Source organism: Topomyia yanbarensis, chromosome 2, assembly GCF_030247195.1.
Source record: "Topomyia yanbarensis strain Yona2022 chromosome 2, ASM3024719v1, whole genome shotgun sequence".
NCBI classification, from domain to species: Eukaryota; Metazoa; Arthropoda; class Insecta; order Diptera; family Culicidae; genus Topomyia; species Topomyia yanbarensis.
Genome location: NC_080671.1, coordinates 194,584,398 through 194,607,543, shown reverse-complemented (window position 1 = coordinate 194,607,543; position 23,146 = coordinate 194,584,398). Strand labels below are relative to the sequence as shown.

The 23,146-nt window shown below is 36.4% G+C and overlaps 2 protein-coding genes across 4 annotated transcripts in view; one reads left to right on the top strand and one right to left on the bottom strand.

Annotated features, from left to right (window-relative positions):
- Positions 1–23,146, bottom strand: part of LOC131682556 (E3 ubiquitin-protein ligase TRIM9) — a 280,613-nt gene that overhangs the window by 198,147 nt on the left and 59,320 nt on the right. The gene's annotated exons all lie outside the window — the stretch shown is intronic.
- LOC131682558 (cytochrome P450 9e2-like) lies at positions 20,711–22,920 on the top strand. The gene is made up of 2 exons (XM_058964130.1): positions 20,711–20,984; positions 21,056–22,920. Exons 1-2 carry the CDS (start codon positions 20,773–20,775, stop codon positions 22,443–22,445), a joined length of 1,602 nt encoding a protein of 533 aa, XP_058820113.1. The 5' UTR covers positions 20,711–20,772; the 3' UTR covers positions 22,446–22,920.

The following is a 23,146-nucleotide window of genomic DNA, read 5'->3' as shown; positions in this document are numbered from 1 at the left end:
TAATTTTGATTTGGGGGGCATTAACCACCAACTCCCCTGACTACGCCACTGTTTAAAAAATCTATAGAATTGAACAACTTTGTCCAGAAACCTTCAAACAATTTGCAACCTTCAACACAGTTGTTCGTAATAGAATATATTACGTGGCCTGTAGTTTTGAGATGTGCAAGGTCCTGGTGGAATTAATTTGATTGAATTTTGCGTTTTTATTTCCGATGTTAGAAACAGGGTTGAGCATAGTGTAGTTGGTAATTCGATTGCATTGAACGCTGCTCATCTGGGTTCGGCTCACAACCCCGAACATCGGGTTAGAAAACTTTCTATAAGAGAGTATTATTATTAGATTATAGGTAAGAACCGCTATTATCGAAATAAAATATACCCATTTAGATATGGCGAAAGGTTATCTTTGGCATATGGTTTCTTGGGCTAATTTCCATTTGAATTGGTGATGTTCCGAAAAAATATTTGTTGTGGTCTAGTAACCAACAATGGAATCATAGTGTTCATGAATGATATAAACACAATTGCACCAATAAGCAGTTTAAAACAAGGTTTTATCCAATGCCAATGCGACATAACATGAGAATGATACGAAATTTCCATTCGGAAATTGACCACATTTGAACATATTTAAAAGTTTTCGGCCATTTACATAAATCCCATGCTCTCTGCCCTTAGAATGACTACGGAAATAAGAAGGGTGCAGCAGGCATGGTGGATCGACTATGTTGAAAAAGATATTAACATCTTCGTGCTCTAAAAGACAAGCGGGGAACATCAATGGACCGAGTGAATTGAGCTCGTAATATTGATGCGGAAAAGGATGTTGCGGTTTTATATTGAATGGTAAACAATTAAACGTCTCAAACATTCATTTAATACATTTTGTTTCAATATTTATTCCATCGAATAGTAGATATAAAATATCCACAAAAAGTCCTGTTTTCAATTAACAGCTCTAAACCCATAAAAGGAATTAGCGAACAGGTTATGCATGAAAGAATCCGAAAGAGAGAATTGTCTGCGTAGGAATAATTCTATGCAACCATAATCCAATCAAGCTTCATGACATACTCAAAATCCATAGCATTATTTCAGAAGCGAATAAGGGCAGAGGAGAAGGGCCCGAGACACAACAGGACGATAAATATTTGCAGATGTTTATGCTCAGATACATTTATTTGCCAGCTCAGTCGTTTTATTGTCCGACATGCCAAATCCAGACCCAGTTTTAACAACTGGCACTGCAAGAAGTGAGGAATATGCGTCTGTTCTCAATTATTCACATCGGTAGCTTTTCAGACACGAGCCACTTTTGGTGATTTTTATCTTCTCTTTACAGCATTAACCCTCTTATGCTTAAATGCTTGATAGAGCATATAAGCGAAGATATTAATAAGGATTGTTGCAATCTTTGATATACGACATAAGAACTATTTTTCATTAAAAATGTTGAGGGAAAAGTCATAAAAAAGGTTTTTGATCAAAATATATATTTCAATAGCAGTGCTACAGCCTATTCATTTTTTCCTTCCGATGCTAATTAACATTCCTATAACCAATTTACAATGGTACAATTGCATTCAATTTATAATCTAATTGGAAAAATAATGCAATGCAACTAAGGTATATCAAAATATTATTTCTCATCGTTAGTTTAAGCTATCCCTGCTGCTCCATTCTATCGTTGTTAATAATCCACAACATAGGCGCGAAGAGGTTAAAACAAATTCCTACCGAAGTCGACAGATGTATAATGAGTGAGCCAGCACATAAAGCATTAGACAAATGCCAATGCTGTTTGGCACTTTTGGGCATGAGCAAATCGGTATAGTTAAATGGTCACACTTTGACTTTGGGAAAAGTACAAAAAGAATCTGTTTTACACCTGGTCTAGTGGTGACAAGAGCTGAAGTGCTTTTTTGCCAGCTGCCATATGTTTAATCCCCGATCGAAAAGGATGGTTCCTGTAGGATCTTGACACTATTTCCGTAATTGTCTTATACGCTGGGAATCGGAAGCTGAATCTGTCGAAACAGAAGACGATGTTTGTTTATCAATGTGAAATACTTCAAAAGTTTTGCAATAAATTGGTTTAGTTCACAATATTTATCCACCGCCCCTAATGCACGTGACTACAACAACTAAGCGGAAATTGCACTATTCAATTTTAAAACTTGTTCAGGAAAGCAGAATTTCTTGCAATTAGTTTGTTATTAGTCCTCGTCCCACGTGAACTACGCGGTTCACTCTTCGATGGATTTTGCTTAGACAGGATGTTATTTCCCTTTTAGTCAGAACTGGTGTTTATCTCAAAGGATTACAAACATTATAGGTTGATATACGCTTACGTTAAGACTGCATGGTAGTTAAAAGAAATGAGGCGGATCCCGTCACTTCACGAACCTTGCTGAAATCAGTTATCGCTTTCAGTCTTTTTCAGATCAATCACGTAATCAACCGCTTTTTTTCTACTACATCCCACATTGGCTTCACGAGATTTAGTAAGCAGCTTCTCCTTGGAGTCCTTGCCGTACTCCTGGGACTAATGAGGCATACCAGAAAAAGGGGAAAGCAAACGAAATCCACGATAGGAAAAATAACACCTTTCAACGTGTAGCTGACGAGCAGCCAGCCAGCATTTCTCCAGTCGTCGCTTGTTCTAGTCGAACATGGATAATATTTCTGATAGCATTAATGATGAACATATTTCAACGATTCCTGCTATGTACCTCCACCGTTGATTGTGGCCTAAACCACGCTCTTCGTCACGAGCTCAGTCTTTCGGTTATGTTTCAGGCAGGAAAAAGGGAGATCCGTGGATGAGGCTGCGTTCACCTTTGTATCTCCACCTTGTGTTTTCCCCCTGAAACGAAGAGTTCTTACTCATCTAATGACGTGTATTAGTGAACGTTTGAGTTTTGCCCGTAATTCAATTTATGTTCCGCATATTAGCACGTAATCACGTTGCTCGTAGTGAAATATTGCAGAGGTGAATGCGGAAATATTCGGGTAAAGGAATGACATTCTCTCTGATTAAAACGAGTGATTTACATTCTTTTTTTTTCAGTGTGTGTTTTTGCGTAATCAATGATTTGGATAATAAGACATTAAAATCACTTTGGAATTTACCCGCATTATTCAGCTCCTTGACTAATCTATTAAAATCCAGCTGTTATTTGATTGATTATCAGCAACATATTTTTCCAGAAAATTGAGAACATCTGCTTTAGTTTTGTTTCGAATAATTGAAAGGAAACGGCTGTGATTAGGAATGGATTAGTCCGAGTTTATTCCATCTGTGTATAACGCAATTCACCATTATAACGATCCGTTTCTTTACGATACCTAACCGAGCGAGGGTAAGCTCATGGCTCCAAAGATTTAAATCCCTTTCGGTGAACTACGAAGCAAGATGTGCCAATCGTACTCCTACAACTTCATTCAAACTGAATGTGGCAAGCAATCCCACATCATACAAGTTGCTTACGCTTGGCAAAACCCCGGACAAGAAGAAGACGACCGTGTTTACTTAACATAGAGTCCTTCAAATATTTTCTTATTTGACGAACCTCCACCTCGAACGGTATCATCAGGACAACACAACACATGCAATTTACTATGGCCTAATTATTTAACTATTTTAATTTGCTGTCTTCTAAAAAATGCAATACCACTAATTCCCACTCAATCCAACTTTGCACGCCCGTTCCTATTCTGTAAGTTATCCGGCGCAGTGCAGTGCACCATGATGCCCGAAAAGATCAACAAATCTTTTTCCGCAGCACCAATCTCATCAGCCGTGCCGTGTTTGCCATCCGGACAGACGTTCTGTTATACCTACTCATTGTAGCAAATTTCGTTCGAGATTTTGGAAGGAGTCATCACCGATGATGCGTGACTGTGTTTATCTATAAGGTTGGACATGATTGATTACATTTCTGGTCTGTACTGTACGGCAGCCAGACACGAGGCAGATGGACTGAGATAATGTTTCGGCATACAATCAGCTTCTACGGAAATCAATCTCAACGCTTCGTGCATTGATTTCAACTCGATTCGCAAGTATCGATTCTTTTATACTATTAAGGGGGTGGCCTGTTTCACAAGATCAAACAAATCAGGTACATTTTATTGCTTGCTTAAATCAATAGATTAACAATCTAAGAAGATACCTCGAACATTGCAGAATCTAATTCAAATTGATTTTTACAAATTGACAGAAAATATAACACAGAAAGTTATTGACTGATGGAAGCAAATAAAAGTTTTCTATCTTCAGAATTTGGGTTTACAATAGCAGTTATTTTTAAAATTTTGTTAAAATCATTATTCAATCCTGAAAATACGCGAGGTTTCTTGAACATATCGAACTAAATCTGTGATTTCACGAATCTCTCCAGTTGTCTTAAGTTCATTTAAGAAATATGCTTATGTAAATTTGTTGGATTCATTGTTTTGAACAAGGATAAAAAGCTGCAATTTTTCTGTTAATGACGGTGACGAGCTAACTCACTAAATAACCCATAAGTAAGTCATTTTGTAACATTTTTTAGCAAAAAATAATTCAAAAATCTCTCTCCCTTCCTTCTTTATGTTTTTTAAAACTAGTCACCCCTTTAATTCAAACAACTTTTACAGACGAATTGACTGCTTGAATTATTTGTGGTAAAAATCTCGAAAACACACAAATCTATGGTATACAAGTAGAAATTGTTTTTAGCCTATTTTCCTGCACCGGAATAAATTAATCTAAACGAACAAAATTTCAAAATTCAACTACACTGCTAAAACTTCCAATTCAGTTTCCAAACCAAGCACCTTTTCACATCCTGTGTTTTAATCATGTGGTAAATAGTATCAACACAACAGTGAAACGAAGGCCACGTGCCGTGCGAAGGTAGAGAATGTCCAAATAACAAAACCATAAATCGAATCAATTTCTATATTGTTGTCCCAAATGTTACTACTCTACAGCTGTCCCATATTCTATGATTTCTTTATTCATGTTTCTGCTATGCTTCCAATCCTTACGGGTACTCAGCCGAGTCGATCTGTAGGCTGTGTGAGCAAAGATACTTGTGGCAGTTACATGGGAACTGCTCAGCACGACTATATTGCACAAGTTTACAAAAAAATTAATTGCTAGAAAAAGTATTTGCTTATTTTAGGCCGCTGAGCACCAAAACAACATTCATTATTTTTTTCAAAGAAGCGTTTCTAAGATTTTTTCGATTCGTGTTTTAATTATTGTCAACATCCCGCGAGAAAATCATCCGATCGCTACCATCAATAACGAGTTCAAAAGGTATTGTTATGACTTTTCCAAAACTATACAATATGTGTGGATCACATGTATATTTCTTCTCCTGGATTCGGCGGAAAATTAAGCAATATTTATGATTTTTTTTACGGAAAAATAAAATGACATACAAACATCTGCTTTTGATCTTTTATTCGTTATTTATCGATAGTTAGAAAATGATTTTTTTCGAAAATTCAAAATAGCGGCTTCAAAATAGCGGATCCCGTCGGGCCGACGGCGTCGGCCTCTGCGATAGATAAAATTTCCTATGATTTATACCTAATTTCAATAAATTTAAAAACCAATTGTATTGACGTTAAAGAAAAAAGTGAAATTTGTCTCCGTGAAATTTTGACGCAATCTCGTTAAAAATTATAAATAAATAATTTTTGATGCCAATGGTAAATATAAGCCATACAAACAATATTTTTTGGGATAAAGGAAATCAGATTAATAGAACAAACCCTGTTCTTGATGTTAGAAAAAAACAAGATGGTTTCGAGAAAAAAAAAATCATTTGGAAGGGGCCATTTTGAATATTCGAAGAAATTAAAAAAAAATATCGATGAATAACGACTAAAGGATCAAAAGCAGACGATTGTATGTCTTTTAATTTTTCCCAAAAATAAATACTCAAATATTACTTCGATTTTCCGCCGTATCCGATAGAAGGTCCCCTTAATTAGTTAATATCTCGAACTATTTAATTTCATTGAGGTAAATAGAACAGAATATGAAGTAGGGGAGAGGGGGTAACAGAAAACATATTTTTCTGCGATTTAATTATGATGATAATTCATATTATTTGTGTACTCAGAGGTGTAACGTAGTTCAACTCTCTTTGTTTTAATAGAAAACATTGAAGTTTCATAGTTGCAAATGCTTTTTGTTGTTTGATGAAACTTTGCCCCCTGCGAGTTATATTGTGGTTAAATCATTGCAGATTTATTTGGAGAGAAATTTTTTAATGATTCTTGTACTCAAATACATTAGGCCGAGTTAGACATTTGGAGTATTAGACAGCTTTCATATTCTAATAGAATTGAAGAGGTTTTGCGAAGCATGGTGTACCATTCTAATCTTTAAGTTCGATTGCTCACATTGCGTGTAAACATCAGTGCCTTAAAGTAGTTTTTTATAAAATTAATCGCAAAGCAACAGAAATGCTTAATTACTAATCATAACAACTACCATTTAGGTATAAAACAAAACAAAATCTTTCAAAAGAAGATGGCGTTGTGTCAATTGCTGACCAACTGACATCTATTTATAGTTGGGTAAGATTCATTATTAGTGCTTGAAAAATGCATATTGAAATATCCAGGGATATGCTGGAAAAAGGCTTTTTCCCGAATATCAGGATGTTGAAAACCGTCGGGAAATAAAAGCACTAATCCGCAATACATTACATAACCTCCTAAGAATACATATTAATTTAGGGCACCCTTTTTACATAAATTATCATAACAAACAAACGAATGGGAGTCACTAAATTTTAGTAAAAATTGTTAAATTAACCCATTACACCACAAACAATAGTTTGGTGATACTTTATTCAATAGATAAAAAATATTCTCAAAAAATGATGTAGGGGAAACCGAGGAGATTTGAAACAGAGGAGAGTTGAAACAGTGCCCATTACTAGCGAAAGAGTACCGTTAGGGATAAAACAATAATGCTTTTGTTTTATTTGTATCGTGCCTACAAACCCTCCAGTACACGCCAACTACCTTACATGAGTGGTTTAGTATTTACGGTAAACACACTATAAAAAAGAGCAAAAGTAAGTTTTTGTTATTTTCTTCAAATTGGTATAAATAGGATATTAAGTGATGTTCGATCATGAAAGTATCACTATTATGTAGTCTAAGCATTAACATTTATGAATTGTATGCATTTCTTTCTATCTTTGATAAGTATAAATTGTAAATTGTGGATCAAGCCTTACTTCTCGAGCTAGGAGAGTTGAAACACCTTGTTTCAACTCTCCTCGATGATGAACTTGTAGTCTTATGGTAATGTTATAATCTAGTTAATGTCCTTGAACAAATAATAATAATCAAGCTTATTCTTTCCTAAATTGAAAACCGTGATCAAAGTTCTCAATTTATTAGATCTAGGTCATTTATATAAGCACGGAATATGCATGTGTTCTAATTGTTTACTCCTATCAGCTTTTAAAGCCTTGAGCGTCGTGACCATAACTCAAAATGAACCAATACTACCGACATGGATACCAAATTACCTATTTTCATAAATCCGTATCACTTGTAGTCATAAATAGTATCACTGGTCATATCAGCCATTTTAATGAATGTGTTCTAGGGAGAGTGGTTGGAAAATAATACATAACTAAATATATGAAAAATGGGTATTAAATTTCTTGATTTTACAGTTATAGTTAATAAAAGGTAAGGTAAAGTATCTTGCTGTTATTACTGTGGGGATAATTGCAGAAATTCCTGCATTTGTAACCAAAATATAAGATTAATTTTCAAAACAAATGGCAGTTTATACGTAGATATACACTGTGGCAAATAATGATAAGAATGCATGCCATTTTATGGAATTATCTTAGTGTGAACGAATAAAAATGACACAATTGTAACATTTGATGATTTAGAAAACGTTTTGATAATATTTAAAATATTTGGTTACTACTATTTGGATTCAACTCACATTCATCGCTGTTTCAATTTACCTCGATATGAGGAGAGTTGAAACAAAGAGAACACTGTTACAAACATCAATATAGTGATGCTTTGTTATTGATTTGTACCAGTTATTTTGATGTAATTTGATAAAGCATAAACAGAAGTAAGAAATATAAAAATAATCAGTCATCGAATGACAGTTTTTGTCGATTTATCTAACCAAAACAAAAAATTGTTTCAACCCTCCTCGGTCTCCCCTATCTATTAATGTTCGGCTGCTTTATTCAAACAAATCGTTAATATATAGAACAATGGGGACTAAAACGTGATTCACAAAGTTCGTAGAAATAAGAGCAACATCATCGTAATATACTCGCTTAAAATAAAATGAATGTAAATTTTCCGAAAATTCTATTGACCTAAAATCAGCCGTTTTGACGTTAAAAACATTTTTTTGTTTTAGGTGTTATTAATCGATTATTGAAAATGGTAGAATTAACAGCGTTCTGTATGAATGTTAGGTCTTTCATTTGAAATTAGTTTGGATAAAATCGGTACAGCCATTACTGAGAAACACGTGTGAAGGATTGCCTCATACAGACTTTGTCTCACCGCTGGGGACCAGTTGAGTAGTACGCGTCACAGCATTGAGTTTGCGTCATCAGGGTGCCAGCGACCCGAACGCCAGACCGATCTCGACACCATACCTGGTAGTTCGTGAGTAGGCTAGTACTACTGCCGGGGGCTAGATCAAGTAGATCGAGACGAAGTGGCGAGCTTAAGGGATCACGAAAACAAGCAACGAGATCGGGATAAATCCACCGCCAAGGAATTCGTTGTAGTGTGGATTCTAATTTGGCCTGGAGCTAATTGGCTCACGAAACAGACATCGGTACCAAAAGAAACTCCGCCGGCGGGGAACTATCAGTCGGAGTAGTGTAGTACACCGCCGGATAACATCCGAGTAGATATCGATATGGCTGAGAACTAAATGGCACAATAAAACGGGTATTGGTGTCGGGAGAAATTCCTCCGTCGGAGAACTCTCAGTCGGAGTAGAGTGAGTTCACTGCCGAGGACCATCCGAGTAGATCGTGATATGGCTGGGTGCTGAATGACTCACGAAAACAGGAGCTAAATTGCTCATGAAAGCAGCAGCTAAACAGCTTACTGAGATGAAAGTTAATTGGCGACGTAATAGATGAAGACGAAAAGCAACAGACGAGCTAAACAGCTTGAGTCATTTCATGGACCAAGTGAGGCTCCTAGACAGCTGCGGAAAACTCGTGAGCAAAAGAAAGAGGTACTGCGAATGCACAACGAGGGGAAAAAGAGGAAGGAGTGTGATTTAGCAGTTAGGCAAGTGAGTCCCGCACAGTGCCAATACACCACAGGCCAATCTTTGAAGCTTTTTTACATTACTATAAAAATAGCATACATTGTTCCAAATCATCGAGCTGAGTCGACTGGTACAACTCGGCTCCTCGGGCCTCGGAAAAAACTTGAAAGTTAGCTATTAAATTCGTTTATCCGTTATTTTTAAATTACTTATATATTTTTTATTAATACAGTAATGTAATGATTCATAAATTGCACTACATTTATTGTATTCTTTCATTTCAACTCATTACATTTCAGTATACGAAATAATTCATTGTATTCGATACATTGACAGTGTTCATCACTTTGTTGCACTAATCACTTTTGTTGTATACATTACATTTACTATACATATGATAGTCATTATAATTGATTTTTTTACATGAATTATTTTTATTACATCAATCGCACTGACTTGTTTGGGGTACCAACTGGATCGATTATATTGTAATGTTTTATATGATATTATATTATATTATATTATATTATATTATATTATATTATATTATATTATATTATATTATATTATATTATATTATATTATATTATATTATATTATATTATATTATATTATATTATATTATATTATATTATATTATATTATATTATATTATATTATATTATATTATATTATATTATATTATATTATATTATATTATATTATATTATATTATATTATATTATATTATATTATATTATATTATATTATATTATATTATATTATATTATATTATATTATATTATATTATATTATATTATATTATAATATATTATATAGTATATTGATTGATATTTATATTGTCGTTATATGCATATGATTTACGGGGTGAAAAGGGTGCATTAGGGCATCATTGAAGTTACAACAGGACAATAAAGTGGAAGGCCAATTGGAGTCAAGGAGAAAAAGTGTTTGTGGTTCGCGACAGATAAATTGCTCTCCAACAGTTGTAAACAATTTGACACGCTCTTCTACAACAAATCATTTCGTGGAAAGCTTGACAAGTATTGCGAAATTCGTTATTTAATTTGCTGGATCTTATTATTGGAAGGAGATTTCTTGATGCCTGCGGATACTGAGTTGGTGAATTTGCCTACGGGTCCGCCATCCCCCTTTTGGCCCTTTATACAGCGGTATGCTGAACGCAGAATGGTAACGAAATTTTAGCGTACTGTTAAGTGGAGCCGCATGCAAGACTCAAGCTAGGATGGTGGCTACCTACATACATACATACATACATACATACATACATACATACATACATACTATAAAAACAATTATCTCCACTAATAAAAGCGTAATGCTGACGCTACAGGCGGAAAATTGAAAATAGAAATGTGATTGTTCCAGAATTATAGGCACTTTATTCACGAAAACGGGAACAATTTTTTGTCACCGTAAAATGTAACGGTTTTCAAACAATTCTTCACTGAAATTTTGTCAAACTATTGAAACTAACCAGATACTGCAAAAAGTCGAATATCAACACATTGAAATTATGTTACCAAGAGTATGTCAGGCAGAACAGTAGATTTATTTGAAGGTACATTTACACTTCTATATATTGTAAAAAATGATACATATGGATGACGTATTGCAGCCCATCAAACGGTAGTGGTTGTCTGTCTTACCAAAATATAGATAATATACCAAATTTCCCATCCACTATATTCGCCAATTGCCAATTAGTTATAACCAAATTTATCCTCAATTTGATAATTGAAAATCTGAAATCTAGCGATTGAGAATAACATAGAGCGTACCCTAGTTTGGGATCGAGCCCAAACACGAAACGTAAGCTTAGATTTTGTGGTTGGAAAAGAACTAAAAGTGAAAAATCAGATTTCCTAACTATTAATCAGTCCAGTACGGGTAAATAATGTATATAAATTGTTATCTTTTTTGTTAGAGATTAAAATATGGTCTTTAATATTGTTGTAGAAAGATACTTTCTAAATCCATCGATACAGACACTCTACGGTCCAATCGGATGTGACACAACTATATTTTGATTACTGTCGACAGATGCTTTTATTGCTCCGAATAACACTGGATTGATATTTTTATAGCCAGAGAACACTTCCACGGTTGACTACATGCCACTTACACGAACCAAGCAGTTCACTTGCATGTGTTATCTACTTGCTGGGATGGCAGCCAAAAATATCACATTTATTCGTGCCTGGAGGACATTTTACTAGCCCCCATTGAGGCCTAATAGCGTGCAAAACAGCGAAAGGCACAGTGAGGAAATTAAACCAAATCAATAAAGAAAATTACTTTTCTACAATTTCCTTCATCACCGCCACGCCTCACCAACCCAGGGGCTATAGAAACACACCAAGAGGCCTTCAACTTCGGCATATCCTCACCCAGCAAAACAGCGCATTTCGCATCTGCACGTCTCTCGAGTTTATCCTTCCATAAAACCCACCACCAGCGAACAGGAGCAACCTGGGCACTAGCGAATGGAAACGCGAAACGAATTAAACAGAAAGCTTAATCCTTTGCCTTCAGGTCGCCCCGCCTTACCAGACACAGTCGGTTTGGCTCATTTCATCTGCTGCAATCATAGAGTGCCATGCAGTTCAGTATTTCTGCGCGGGTCTGAAACTAGCTCCAAACGTTAAATTCTGCCGTCGAAAGAAGGCGGAAAAAAGGTGGAAGTTGCTCCGCGCTGATGATAGCTATTATACACTTTCCCGCTTCTACGGATTCTTCCGAATTGTATAACACCCCGTAGCCTACACCCCGCTGGTTGGTATCCGACACGGGATCTTCCACCCGACTTCATCTCTGCGGGAGCATCTTTAGTGCAAATTGAATTCCATTGTTTCTGCAACACCATTTACCACGCTGTAGAGAGCAGTAATGCTGTAGCGGCTAGTCACGAAACGGTGCAACAAATTCGGTTAGATTCGCTGAATCGAAATTGATAGCTCGTCAGTGCCCTATCACACGGAATCACGAACCCAAACCGTGACATTGATTCGAACACTTTGTTAGTGATCTGACGGTACTCGTCACTCTTCTATAGATTAAATTGCCATTCGATGAGAATACTTAGTGGCATTGCTCTGACTCTGTTGGAGTAGCCAACAAATCATCCTGGTCTAGAGATACTCATAAGAAAAATTAGTATGATCGTTACTCTAGCCCCGTACGCTAGAGAATCTGTTGAGTAGAGGGTGAAAACTCCGCACTGGAAGATAAAACTCATTTAAATTAATAAAACCATCATGTGTGCATCTAAAAGTCATCAGAAATAGTGATTAGTGATAAAATTTAGTGTATTTCATAAATAATGATTAGTGTATTTCACCAATATTGGTTGAAATTTAATTTTTAATCTTACAAATGTATTAATCATAACATACTGAACGTGAGCAGTAGGCGAAACCGAGGAGAGTTGAAAAAGAAGAGAGTTCAAACAAAGCCCATTTATGGAAGAACCATGCCGTTAGGAATTTTGCAAAAATGCTTTAGTTAAACACATACAAAAGATGTAAAACAAAAATACTTTGGTGGTTTTTTACGGCATTGCTTTGCTTGCAATGGGCTTTGATTCAACTCTCCTCGGTTTTCCCTACTACGTTCGTGATGTGATGAAACTGGGAACAATGTGGCTTCAATAAAGTCACATTTTGTTTTTCAATAAACATTCCACTTCGCTAACAAAATGATTTGAAATAAATCACTATTGCTTTGGTAAACCCCCTTTGGATGATTTAGAATTATGAAAAGCTCGCAAAACAAACGAGAAAACTATCCAGCCACGTCAAGTACATATGCTCTGTGATATAGAAATCTAAAACAAAGTACCGTTATTCCCGTTCTGACAGTAGAAACTTTATCAATCTGTCTTCATCAAGGATGGTAAATAGAGGAATGTCTTTCAGATATTCTCAACGGTGCTTGAGTGGTGAGAATACAATTGAGGCACCCCATTCCTTCCTCCGTTATCCTGGTTCCTGTATTTGCCTATACATTCAAACCACGCTGTGTACCTATGACCAACAATCTCCCACGTATCAGTACCGCGAACATTGTTCACTGAACAATCAGCACACTACGGAAAACTCTACGTAATTTATGAATGGCCTTTAAAGGCCGCCATTAGATTACCATCACCAGCAGTAGGTGCAGTCACGAGACTCTTTTTATGTCCCCGGCATAATGAGCTAGTATTTTGACAAGTTTGTTAAACTTTTTATATATGCAAAAGTCAATACATACACGCGTTGTTATGGTTTATTTTCATCATTAATTCAAACTAATATTATCAATACCTTTTAATGTATTTAATGTTTCACGCATGTTATGCCTCTCCACTCAACAACTCAAACGAAAAATGAGCAGAATGGGCCACATAAAAGGAAAATTACAACTTTGCATGACGTAGAAAGGATCGTAGAAAACGAAAAGAGGAAATAAGGCTGTTGCCTACAACTAGCTACGGTTGCGACCGTTTCCTATTTCTGTGCCAATGATGATGGAAGCATTTTCCTTCGTCCAAATCGGCACACAGGAAAACCCATCAGGCTGCCCGTGTTGCAAACCTCTCTATGCCATACGAAGGGTGCCTATATAGAAGGCGGCAGCGGTTGTGGTGCGCCTATTTAGGTACAGCCAAACACAAATACTATGTCGGCAGCATGAGAAGAGAAGGGGGAAAATCTGTTCGTTTCCTTGAATAAAAAAAAAACATTTCCCTACTCCGGTTGTCCGGGATGTGCCCACACCCCATCTACCATCACTTGTTCAGACACAAATCTAAGGGCAGGGAAAAACTTTATTGCCCGGATAAAGTTGCAGTTGTGTGCTGTAGCACACCGACTCGACTGCGCGCTGTTGAAGAGTGGTGTAATGGGGTCAATGATCCTTTTCTGCCAATGTTGTGGCGGTGTTTAATGCTTTGCCGTCACATGTTTTGCCAGAATACAGTTCCGGTGCGAAATAGGTTGGGTTGTCCATTCGTGGAAGCAAAAGTGGCCAACGATGCTGTTTTCTACAGCGGCAGTGATTTGAGTGTTTTTCGGATTGACGGGCCGTTGGTCATTAAGATTGAGATCTTTGTTAGGACGTGTTGTCTTGACCGATAACAATGCCTTCGAGAAAATAGAAGCCAGTGGAGTTACAGGGTACATGTTCGTATTTGCTGAGTGGACAAACGAAGAAGTTCGTTTCGAAAAAGACAATATAAAAATGGCGCCTGAAGAAAAAGGTTTATACAATACATAGAGAAATTAATATCACAGAAGATTTTATCGCATTAAAAAGGCAAATGTGGTAAAATTCTGCCTTTTTTGTGTCGATTCGTGAAAATAAGGGGATTGTATTTTTCCAAAACAGTATAGTAATGACGATATCCGTTTCAGACATTTTAGTGCAATATTTTTCTAACAATTTGCCAATTCAGCATTCATTAACAATTCAACTACTTGTTAAGGTTATTTTGGTATACATTTTATTGCAGTAGTACTGAGAAACCAAATCAATATTACCATCAGTGCCGTCTTTACGCATGGGCACATTGAGCCCAGGCAAGGGACCCCTGAATTTCAGGGGCTTCGCTAGGGTTCCTAGTACCTACCCTTTTTGGTGGATACCGGTTCCCCGGTACTGCATTCCTCAGTATGCCTGTGAATATCATAATTTGCCATTAATTCTCGAGAATAAATCAGAAGATACTGGCATTTGACTCCTGATCATTTACCTAAGCATTTATTCAGTGCGAGTTATGCTTATAATTAACACATATTTTATATAACTGCTGGATGAAGCTATTGCTATCAATATACATGTATGTACTGATTTGGACGCAATCAGAGCGACTACATCAAAATAGTTGCGGAAAACTAGTCACGTTCATGGATTATAAGCGGAAGTCGCCATATTGACATTCAAAATGAATGTAAACATCGATTTTCGTCATCTACTTACTTCTCCCTTTAAAAAAAACTCCATTGTTTTATAACTCTTTCGAAATTATATGCAATAGTTGTCATCTTAGATTTCAAATATGCTTCAATGATAAATTCCCGTCGTCTCTTTACTTTCATTTTTCAAATCATACCCATATTGATAGTGATTTTAATAATTTGTGGTAACCAAACGTCGCCATCTTGAATTACAAAATGTCTTCAATCATCAGTTTCCGTCATTTACTGACTAGCCTTTCACAAGTGATGGTTTTCAAAATAGCCTAAATCATCCAATTCCAGCATTTATATGATGCCCATATTGATAGTTGTTTTCACTGTTTTGTGGTAATCGGAAGCCGCCATCTTGGATTTCAAAATAGCCTCAATCGTCTATTTCCGGCAATCCCCTTTCAAACGATACTCATATTGATAGCTAATTTCACTCTTAAATGATATCCATGTTGCCCTCATCTTTGATTTTGAAATGACTTTACCCATCGATTTCCGTTACCTACTATCTTAGATTTTGGACGAGTTTGATAAGACAAAGCCAAGGAGGGAATATTTTTTCCTATGCATGAGTGAATTTGTCATTTTACTTCGATGAAGCCGATATAACAGGAGGATATGAAGACTAAAAGCAAAAACAAATGATGTAGTGGGCTTTTCAGCTGATATAAGTTTTTTTTTTGGTTCGGTCATAATTATTTTATCGGTAGTTTCGAGATAAAAAGTGTGTTCGAATCGGAAGACGAAATTTATAGGCATTCTGTCACTTGGTTTTCGTAGATTGTCATAGCGTTATGTCAGTCCAATTATAATGCATGGTCAAATGGAACAAACAAACGAACCATCGGCACATGTACTTCTGATTTCAGTTAACTCAGTCCAAAGTAAAGCGTATCGAATTAAGTGGTATTGGTGTAGTTTACATCAAGCCTACTTCTAGTATATTAGATATTTTTTAACTTCAGAACTGAAGGTTGTCCGAGAAATCATTGCAGTACGTAGAAACCATAGACAAAAATAAATTAATTAAGAACAGTTTGTGATATGTTATATTTAAAAACAGTTTTGAACGACACTCATAAACTTTTATACAGCAGTATAGCTGTAACTTCTCTCCCAGCTTTCTTCTACTTTCATTATATTTTCATTTAATTTTTAGCAACATCTGATTTTTTAGCTGCTGCTTCCTAGTTGCCCAGTATATTTCGATTTACTGAAGTACCGTTGCATAAAGGGCGAACACGAAATTATTGCGACACCGAAAATTTCATGCCAATTTTCTTATAATGTTTAAAATCAAACCAAAATTTTAGGGTAGTTTTATACATATATTTACTTCAAAAATCAAAATAACAGTTAATCGATGGAGCCTTGAGTGTCAAATTGAACGCATTTTCGCTTGATACCCTCCATCAAAGTTATTACAGTGTCATCCGGTACCAGTTTATCAGTTTTTTTCATTTTCTTAACATGTCCTTCTCGTCTTTGACTGTCTTCTTGCTCTTCCGAAGTTCCCGCTTCATCATTGCCCAGTACTGCTCCACCGGGCGCAGCTCCGGACAGTTTGGCAGATTCATGTCCTTTGGAACAAAATGGCCTCATACAGAATTGGCCTCATACCACTCCAGGACACTTTTAGAATAGTGGCATGATGCCAAATCTGGCCAAAATAGCGGAGCTGCGTCGTGCTGCTGCAAGAACGGCAAAAGGCGCTTCTCGAGGCACTCAGATTTGTAGATCTCGCCATTTACTGTACCCTTTGTCACGAAAGGCACACTCCTCAGTCCGCAAGAGCAGATGGCCTGCCAAATGAGATATTTGGAGGCGAATTTCGACATTTTCTTCTTCTTCAATATGTCGTTCACATAGAACTTGCTCTTACCGGTGAAAAACTCCAACCCCGGAATTTGCTTAAAATCGGCTTTTATATACGTTTCGTCGTCCATCACACAGCAGCCATATTTTGTCAGCATCTTCTCGTAGAGCTTCCGTGCTCGAGTTTTAGCCGTCGATTGTTGCCGCTCATCGCGGTTTGGGAAGTTCTGTACCTTGTATGTATGTAGTCCAGCTCTCTTCTTTGCATTCTGGACGTAGCTCTGCGACATGCCGATCTTTTTAGCCAAATCACGGCTTGAGACGTTGGGATTTGCTTCAATCATTGCTTTTTGTTCTCCGGTCCCGGTTTTCTTCCAGCTCCTTTGGCGTGGTCCAACGTCAACCGCTCTTGGAACCGCTTCAACACTCTGGAGACAATTGAATGATGAATGTTCAACATTTTTCCCAACTGCCGGTGCGACAGTTGAATCGAAAAACGCGACTTCGAGTTTGACAACATGTGAATAATACACATCAATGAGAATGTGTGCAAAATTTGATTTTTACCCAATGGTAAAAAAGTTACGCTCTGTTGAATGTGTCGCAATAATTTCGTGTTCGCCCTTTATTGCAGTCTTTGGGCACTATAGCCTTTTCTAACCTGGTCAACGTTTTTGAAGTAACTTTTTTTGGTAATTTTCCTGCTCTATGACAAATCTTACTTTGTTTGCCGCAAATGTAGATTGCCTGCCAAACCACAAAAAATGTGGTTTATTTGCATTTCTTGGCACTACTAAATTTTTCTCTGGTGGTAAATATCAGATACTCTCGAAACCGTTATCGTTTCTAAGCATGCGATGGGATAATTTCGAATTCATGCGATGTGCGAGCTGAGTTTTCTTACGATTATGGATGGAAGTCTCACTAAACTTACCAAACTATATAAAGAAATATTACTAATTTACAGACTATAAACACTATGCGTCAAACTTTATTTCAACAAAATTTGGTTATTCTGCGTCGTTTGGTATGGTTGGTTCGGATATAGTAGACAATTATCAATTATACTCCTATTTTGTCCCCATTTCATGTATCAAAATTGGTTATACTTCAGTGAAAGACTTCTAAACTAGTAATGTTCGGCCATCTATCAATGACGATTGACATTTATCCACATATAATAACATATATAATAAATGTTGGAATATTTACGCAGTTATACATAGTTATGCGCATTGCTTACGAAAACAGCCTTAAACGCATCATGAGGTACGAATAATTCTTTGCTAGTCTGGACAAGGAAGTTTGAATGGTGAATTTCCAGTAAACCTGCCCTACTCCATTATTCCTCCTTCTTGGCCAAGAATCCCTTCATCCTCAAACAACGCAATGTAACTAAGGAGGTCAAATTATTCTTTTAAATTTTGTCAGTAAAAAATTATAAAGATGCTGCTGAGAGAAACGCAATTGGCATTACAAAATGTCCCATTTAGGAACCCTTGAAGTAAAATACAATATGCAGATTTCATTTCTGTGATGTTACGCTTTATCGTATTCATATAATGTAACTTCTAATCCGTTTACGTCTGTTCAACTATAGGCACCCCAGGTGCAACGAGTGGTATTAAGACGGCCCTGATAACCATAAGGAGAAAAGCATGAAATTATATATTTCGTGACTATATCTTACTATATCACACATACGGTAGACTATAAGTGTGATATCAACGCGTTATTTCCAAATTTATATTGAACATAACAAGCCAATCATGGTTTGATAAAGTAAAATCACAATTTATTTTGATCCACTAGAGGGATCAAAATAAATTGTGATGAAACTTTCGCCACTTTTTTGACGAATCATTGTTTTGAGTTTTAGCCGTACTGAACATCGAATTTAGGGGAACTGGGGGTAAGACGGACATATTAAGGATATACTGAAATATATCATAGTAAGGGCATGATTTTGTCAACATGTAATACTCTATTTTGTAGCTCCAGATGTTGGCTTTCAAGTGCCCAGAGGGATTATGTTACAGAAGTCAATAGGTATCATTTTTTAAAGAACTAGAGTACGAAAAAATATCTGCACTCTTTCTAGACTGCGGGTGGAACGGACATATGGTGGGGGTAAGACGGACATGTTGCAGAAATGATGATTACCACACAAAATATTAAAATTTACTGTTCCCGATCAGAAACACATAACAAAAAGATTTCAAAACTATATCTCGCTCTGTAACGAGACCAAATTTATAACATATTATATTACGAAAATTGCATTCTGTTATAATCCTGCTATTTCATTCTGATCGGGTTTCTAACGGATATTTTGAATAAATTGTGGTTCTTCTTAATATATGTTCAATTCGAGGTGAAACATAACATTGTGGTGTTCGATGTAGAGTTGAGGAAAATGATGTATTTTCTAATATCGTTTTTGCCGTTTTCATAAATAGAGCTATACAATCAGTTGCAATGATCAGTCACAATCTCTTATATAAAACTGTAAAGTTATAAATTAAATGCGTAATTGGTAACATCAGTTTCTCGATTGCCCACAGACAGAGTATGGGACCTGCACAAAGTCGTCTACCTTTTCCAGGTTCTAGGAATTCCGTATTTATCCTTTATAAAATTAACGAACATCCTGCAGTGTACTGCATATGAGTCTTCTACTAACTGGATTGTTCTCCACGTTTAACTGCTAGAATTTCGTTTCTACACGCGTGACATTAATATAAGGATGAATCAATAGAATTAATCAAGACTTGCCCCACCAGCACACATATTTTTTAAATGTGTGTACTAATTCATGCATAAAACAACTTTCCTGTTATTTTACACGAAGATGTCACTTCAATCCACGAAAAAAATGATTTTTTCATCGATAAACCTTACAATTGGTAACTTGAAAATTACATCCGCAACAAGCTGCTCTACACTGGGGCAAAACGTATAGCGAAATTCATAAGATTTATTTTATGATGAATATAAAAGTAACAAAACTATGTTTTCAGAAGATTAATATGAAAAACATACGACTTTTATGATTACCTTAACATTTTATAAGCTATTGCATATGCCAGTCGTTCGAGTTTAATACGAGCATCTTATAATTACATAAACATATGAGAAATGTATAATATTGTCTTATGATAATTCAAAGATGTCTTATGGAACATGAAATAATAGCAAACCGATTTGACAAAATAAATGCCGTTTCATAAGATAATCTTATGATTTACATACGTGCTACTTGTGGCTAAAAATTATACGATAATCCTATGAAAATTCGCTGTATTTTTTGTCTGAGTATACTGATTATCAATATTTGCTTAAATTGTACACGTTTAGCAGTATTCAAGGCCAATTAAGTGTTTCATAATTCAAGGTTGAGCATAATAATAGGTTACACATACAATACAATTGAAGTTGCAATGTTACATCCCTAAAATAACCATGTGTCCGTCTTACCCAACCTGTCCGTCTTACCCACAGTTCCCCTACAACCATTGTGCCAATTCTCTGCATCGTGCATACGATAACGCTCTGACAATCGAGCCAATTGACCAAATATTGCCCTGCTCGCAAACGCGCAAATAGAATGATAACGATTTCAAATTCAATGTTCAGTCTAATGTGAGCCGTTGGAGAAGAGGTTCCCTATCTACGCCGACCACAATGGAAGTCGATTTTGGAATTCTAATGCTACTAGTTTTAGCAGTGATACTCCTGTACAAATGGGTGACCAAAAATAATGATTACTTTCACGAGAAACCAATTCCGTCGATGGCAGTGAAACCCCTGTTTGGAAGTACTGGTCCACTAGTCTTCAAGCGCTATTCCATGAACGGGTTTATAAATCACATTTACAACAAGTATCCAAACGCAAAGTGTGTTCATGTGCTGCTATTTTTATTTGAATAGAAAAATTGTGTGTAATGCATCTTATTTGCAATTATAGAGTCTTCGGATTGTTCGATTCTTTGACTCCAATTTTCGTGATTCGGGATCCAGAATTAATTAAAAGAATCACGGTCAAGGACTTTGACCACTTTGTGGACCACCGGCCAACCTTTGGAAACAGTAGAAACGATCATCCAGATTCGCTTTTTGGAAAAATTATATTCGCGATGGAAGGTGAAAAATGGCGGGATATGAGAGCCACGCTTAGCCCTGCCTTCACTGGCAGCAAAATGCGTCAAATGTTCGAATTGGTCATTGAATGCTGCGAAAATGTTTCCAAGCACTACTTGGCTCAATCAGGACAGTCGCAAGAGGTGGGACTTGGCAGTCTTTTTACTCGCTTCAATACCGACGTGATCGCCTCGTGCGCATTTGGATTTAAAATAGACTCTTTCCGTAATCCTGACAACGAATTTTTCATGAACGGAAAAAATATGATGCGATTCGAAAGGATTAGTGTTGCCCTGAGAATATTTGGATTCAAACTGTTTCCCACCACGATGGGAAAGCTGGGAATCGATGTCATCGATCGAGAGCAGGTTCGGTTTTTCCGGGCCATAATAATGAATACCATTCGTGAGCGCCAAACAAAAGGGATTGTTCGGACAGATATGATTCATTTGTTAATTCAAGCACGAAATGGAATGCTTCGACATCAACAGGAGAAAGAACACGACGAAGGATTTGCCACGGTTCAGGAATCCGATATCGGGAAGGCTGTAGCGTCGCAGAAAATGACTGAAAACGAGATGGTCGCTCAAGCCTTCGTGTTCTTTTTGGCAGGTTTTGAAACTGTTTCCACTACCTTAACGTTTCTGGTTCATGATTTGGTAATGAACGCGGATGTGCAACAGAAACTATACGAAGAAATTCAAACGACAGAGAACGAGTTAGATGGGAAAACACTAAACTATGATACCTTGCAAAAGATGCGGTACATGGACATGGTTGTGACAGAGAGCTTGCGGATTCGTCCGGCTGCAGCCTTTTTGGACAGATTGTGCATTCATGATTATATACTGGACGATGGCGAAGGTTTGAAGTTCACTATTAATAAGGGTACCGCTATTTGGATCCCAAGTCAGGGCATCCATCTTGATCCCAAGTACTACCCCGATCCCACCAAATTTGACCCAGAACGTTTCAGTCTTGATAATAGAAGCAAGATCAACCCCTTCACTTATCTACCGTTCGGAACTGGACCGAGAAACTGCATTGGATCCCGTTTCGCTTTGATGGAAATCAAAGCGATAATATACTATTTACTATTGCACTTCACATTTGAACGAAACGATAGAACTCAAGTGCCTCTCAAGCTACGCAAAGGATTTACCATAGTGGCAAGTGAGAGTGAGGTATACGTAGAATTGAAGAAGCGCCAGGTGTAGTAATTCATTTATGAACCAATATAATCACTTATTTTTTAAACAAAAGGATATTTTATAGCCCCTCGGTTCTATCGTATTAGTAATTCGACGAAATATGGCGATAACTCCTGGAAATTTAATGATTATTCAGAAATGTGACATTGAATAACTTTTCTTACCATTCCCATTTTAGTATTTTATTTGATACATCACGCGACGTTAATTTCAAAGTGAATCAACACATGGATTAGATGGGTAATTAAGGTATTATGAGATAGAAGAGAACCATTCGCGATTTTTTTTAGGATGAATTAGGAAAATGACTCGTTTTTTGTTATGTACAATAAATTAATAAATCGACTTTGAAATATTTGAGACCGATTCTACTTAGAGAGACAAATTATTTTTGAAACATGGAATAGGCATTCACTTAGAATTAGGGGATACTTCAACATCGGAATAATTTCGGGGAATAATAAAGCATTTTTAAAACCTAGCATATACAACATATTTATTGCTTCGAAAAAAAAACATATGAATGTTTTAGATTGACCGATTGCGGTAAAAATCGACTTCCTGGGGTTGATTTTTTGTGTTTTTTTTCAAAAGCTAACATTAGGCTTCCAAAATGTCCATCACCCTAAAAGACGGCAATAAATAGTGGTACAGATTAATATATAATAGCCGATTGTATTTACAACAAATGGTAGACAACAATGAAA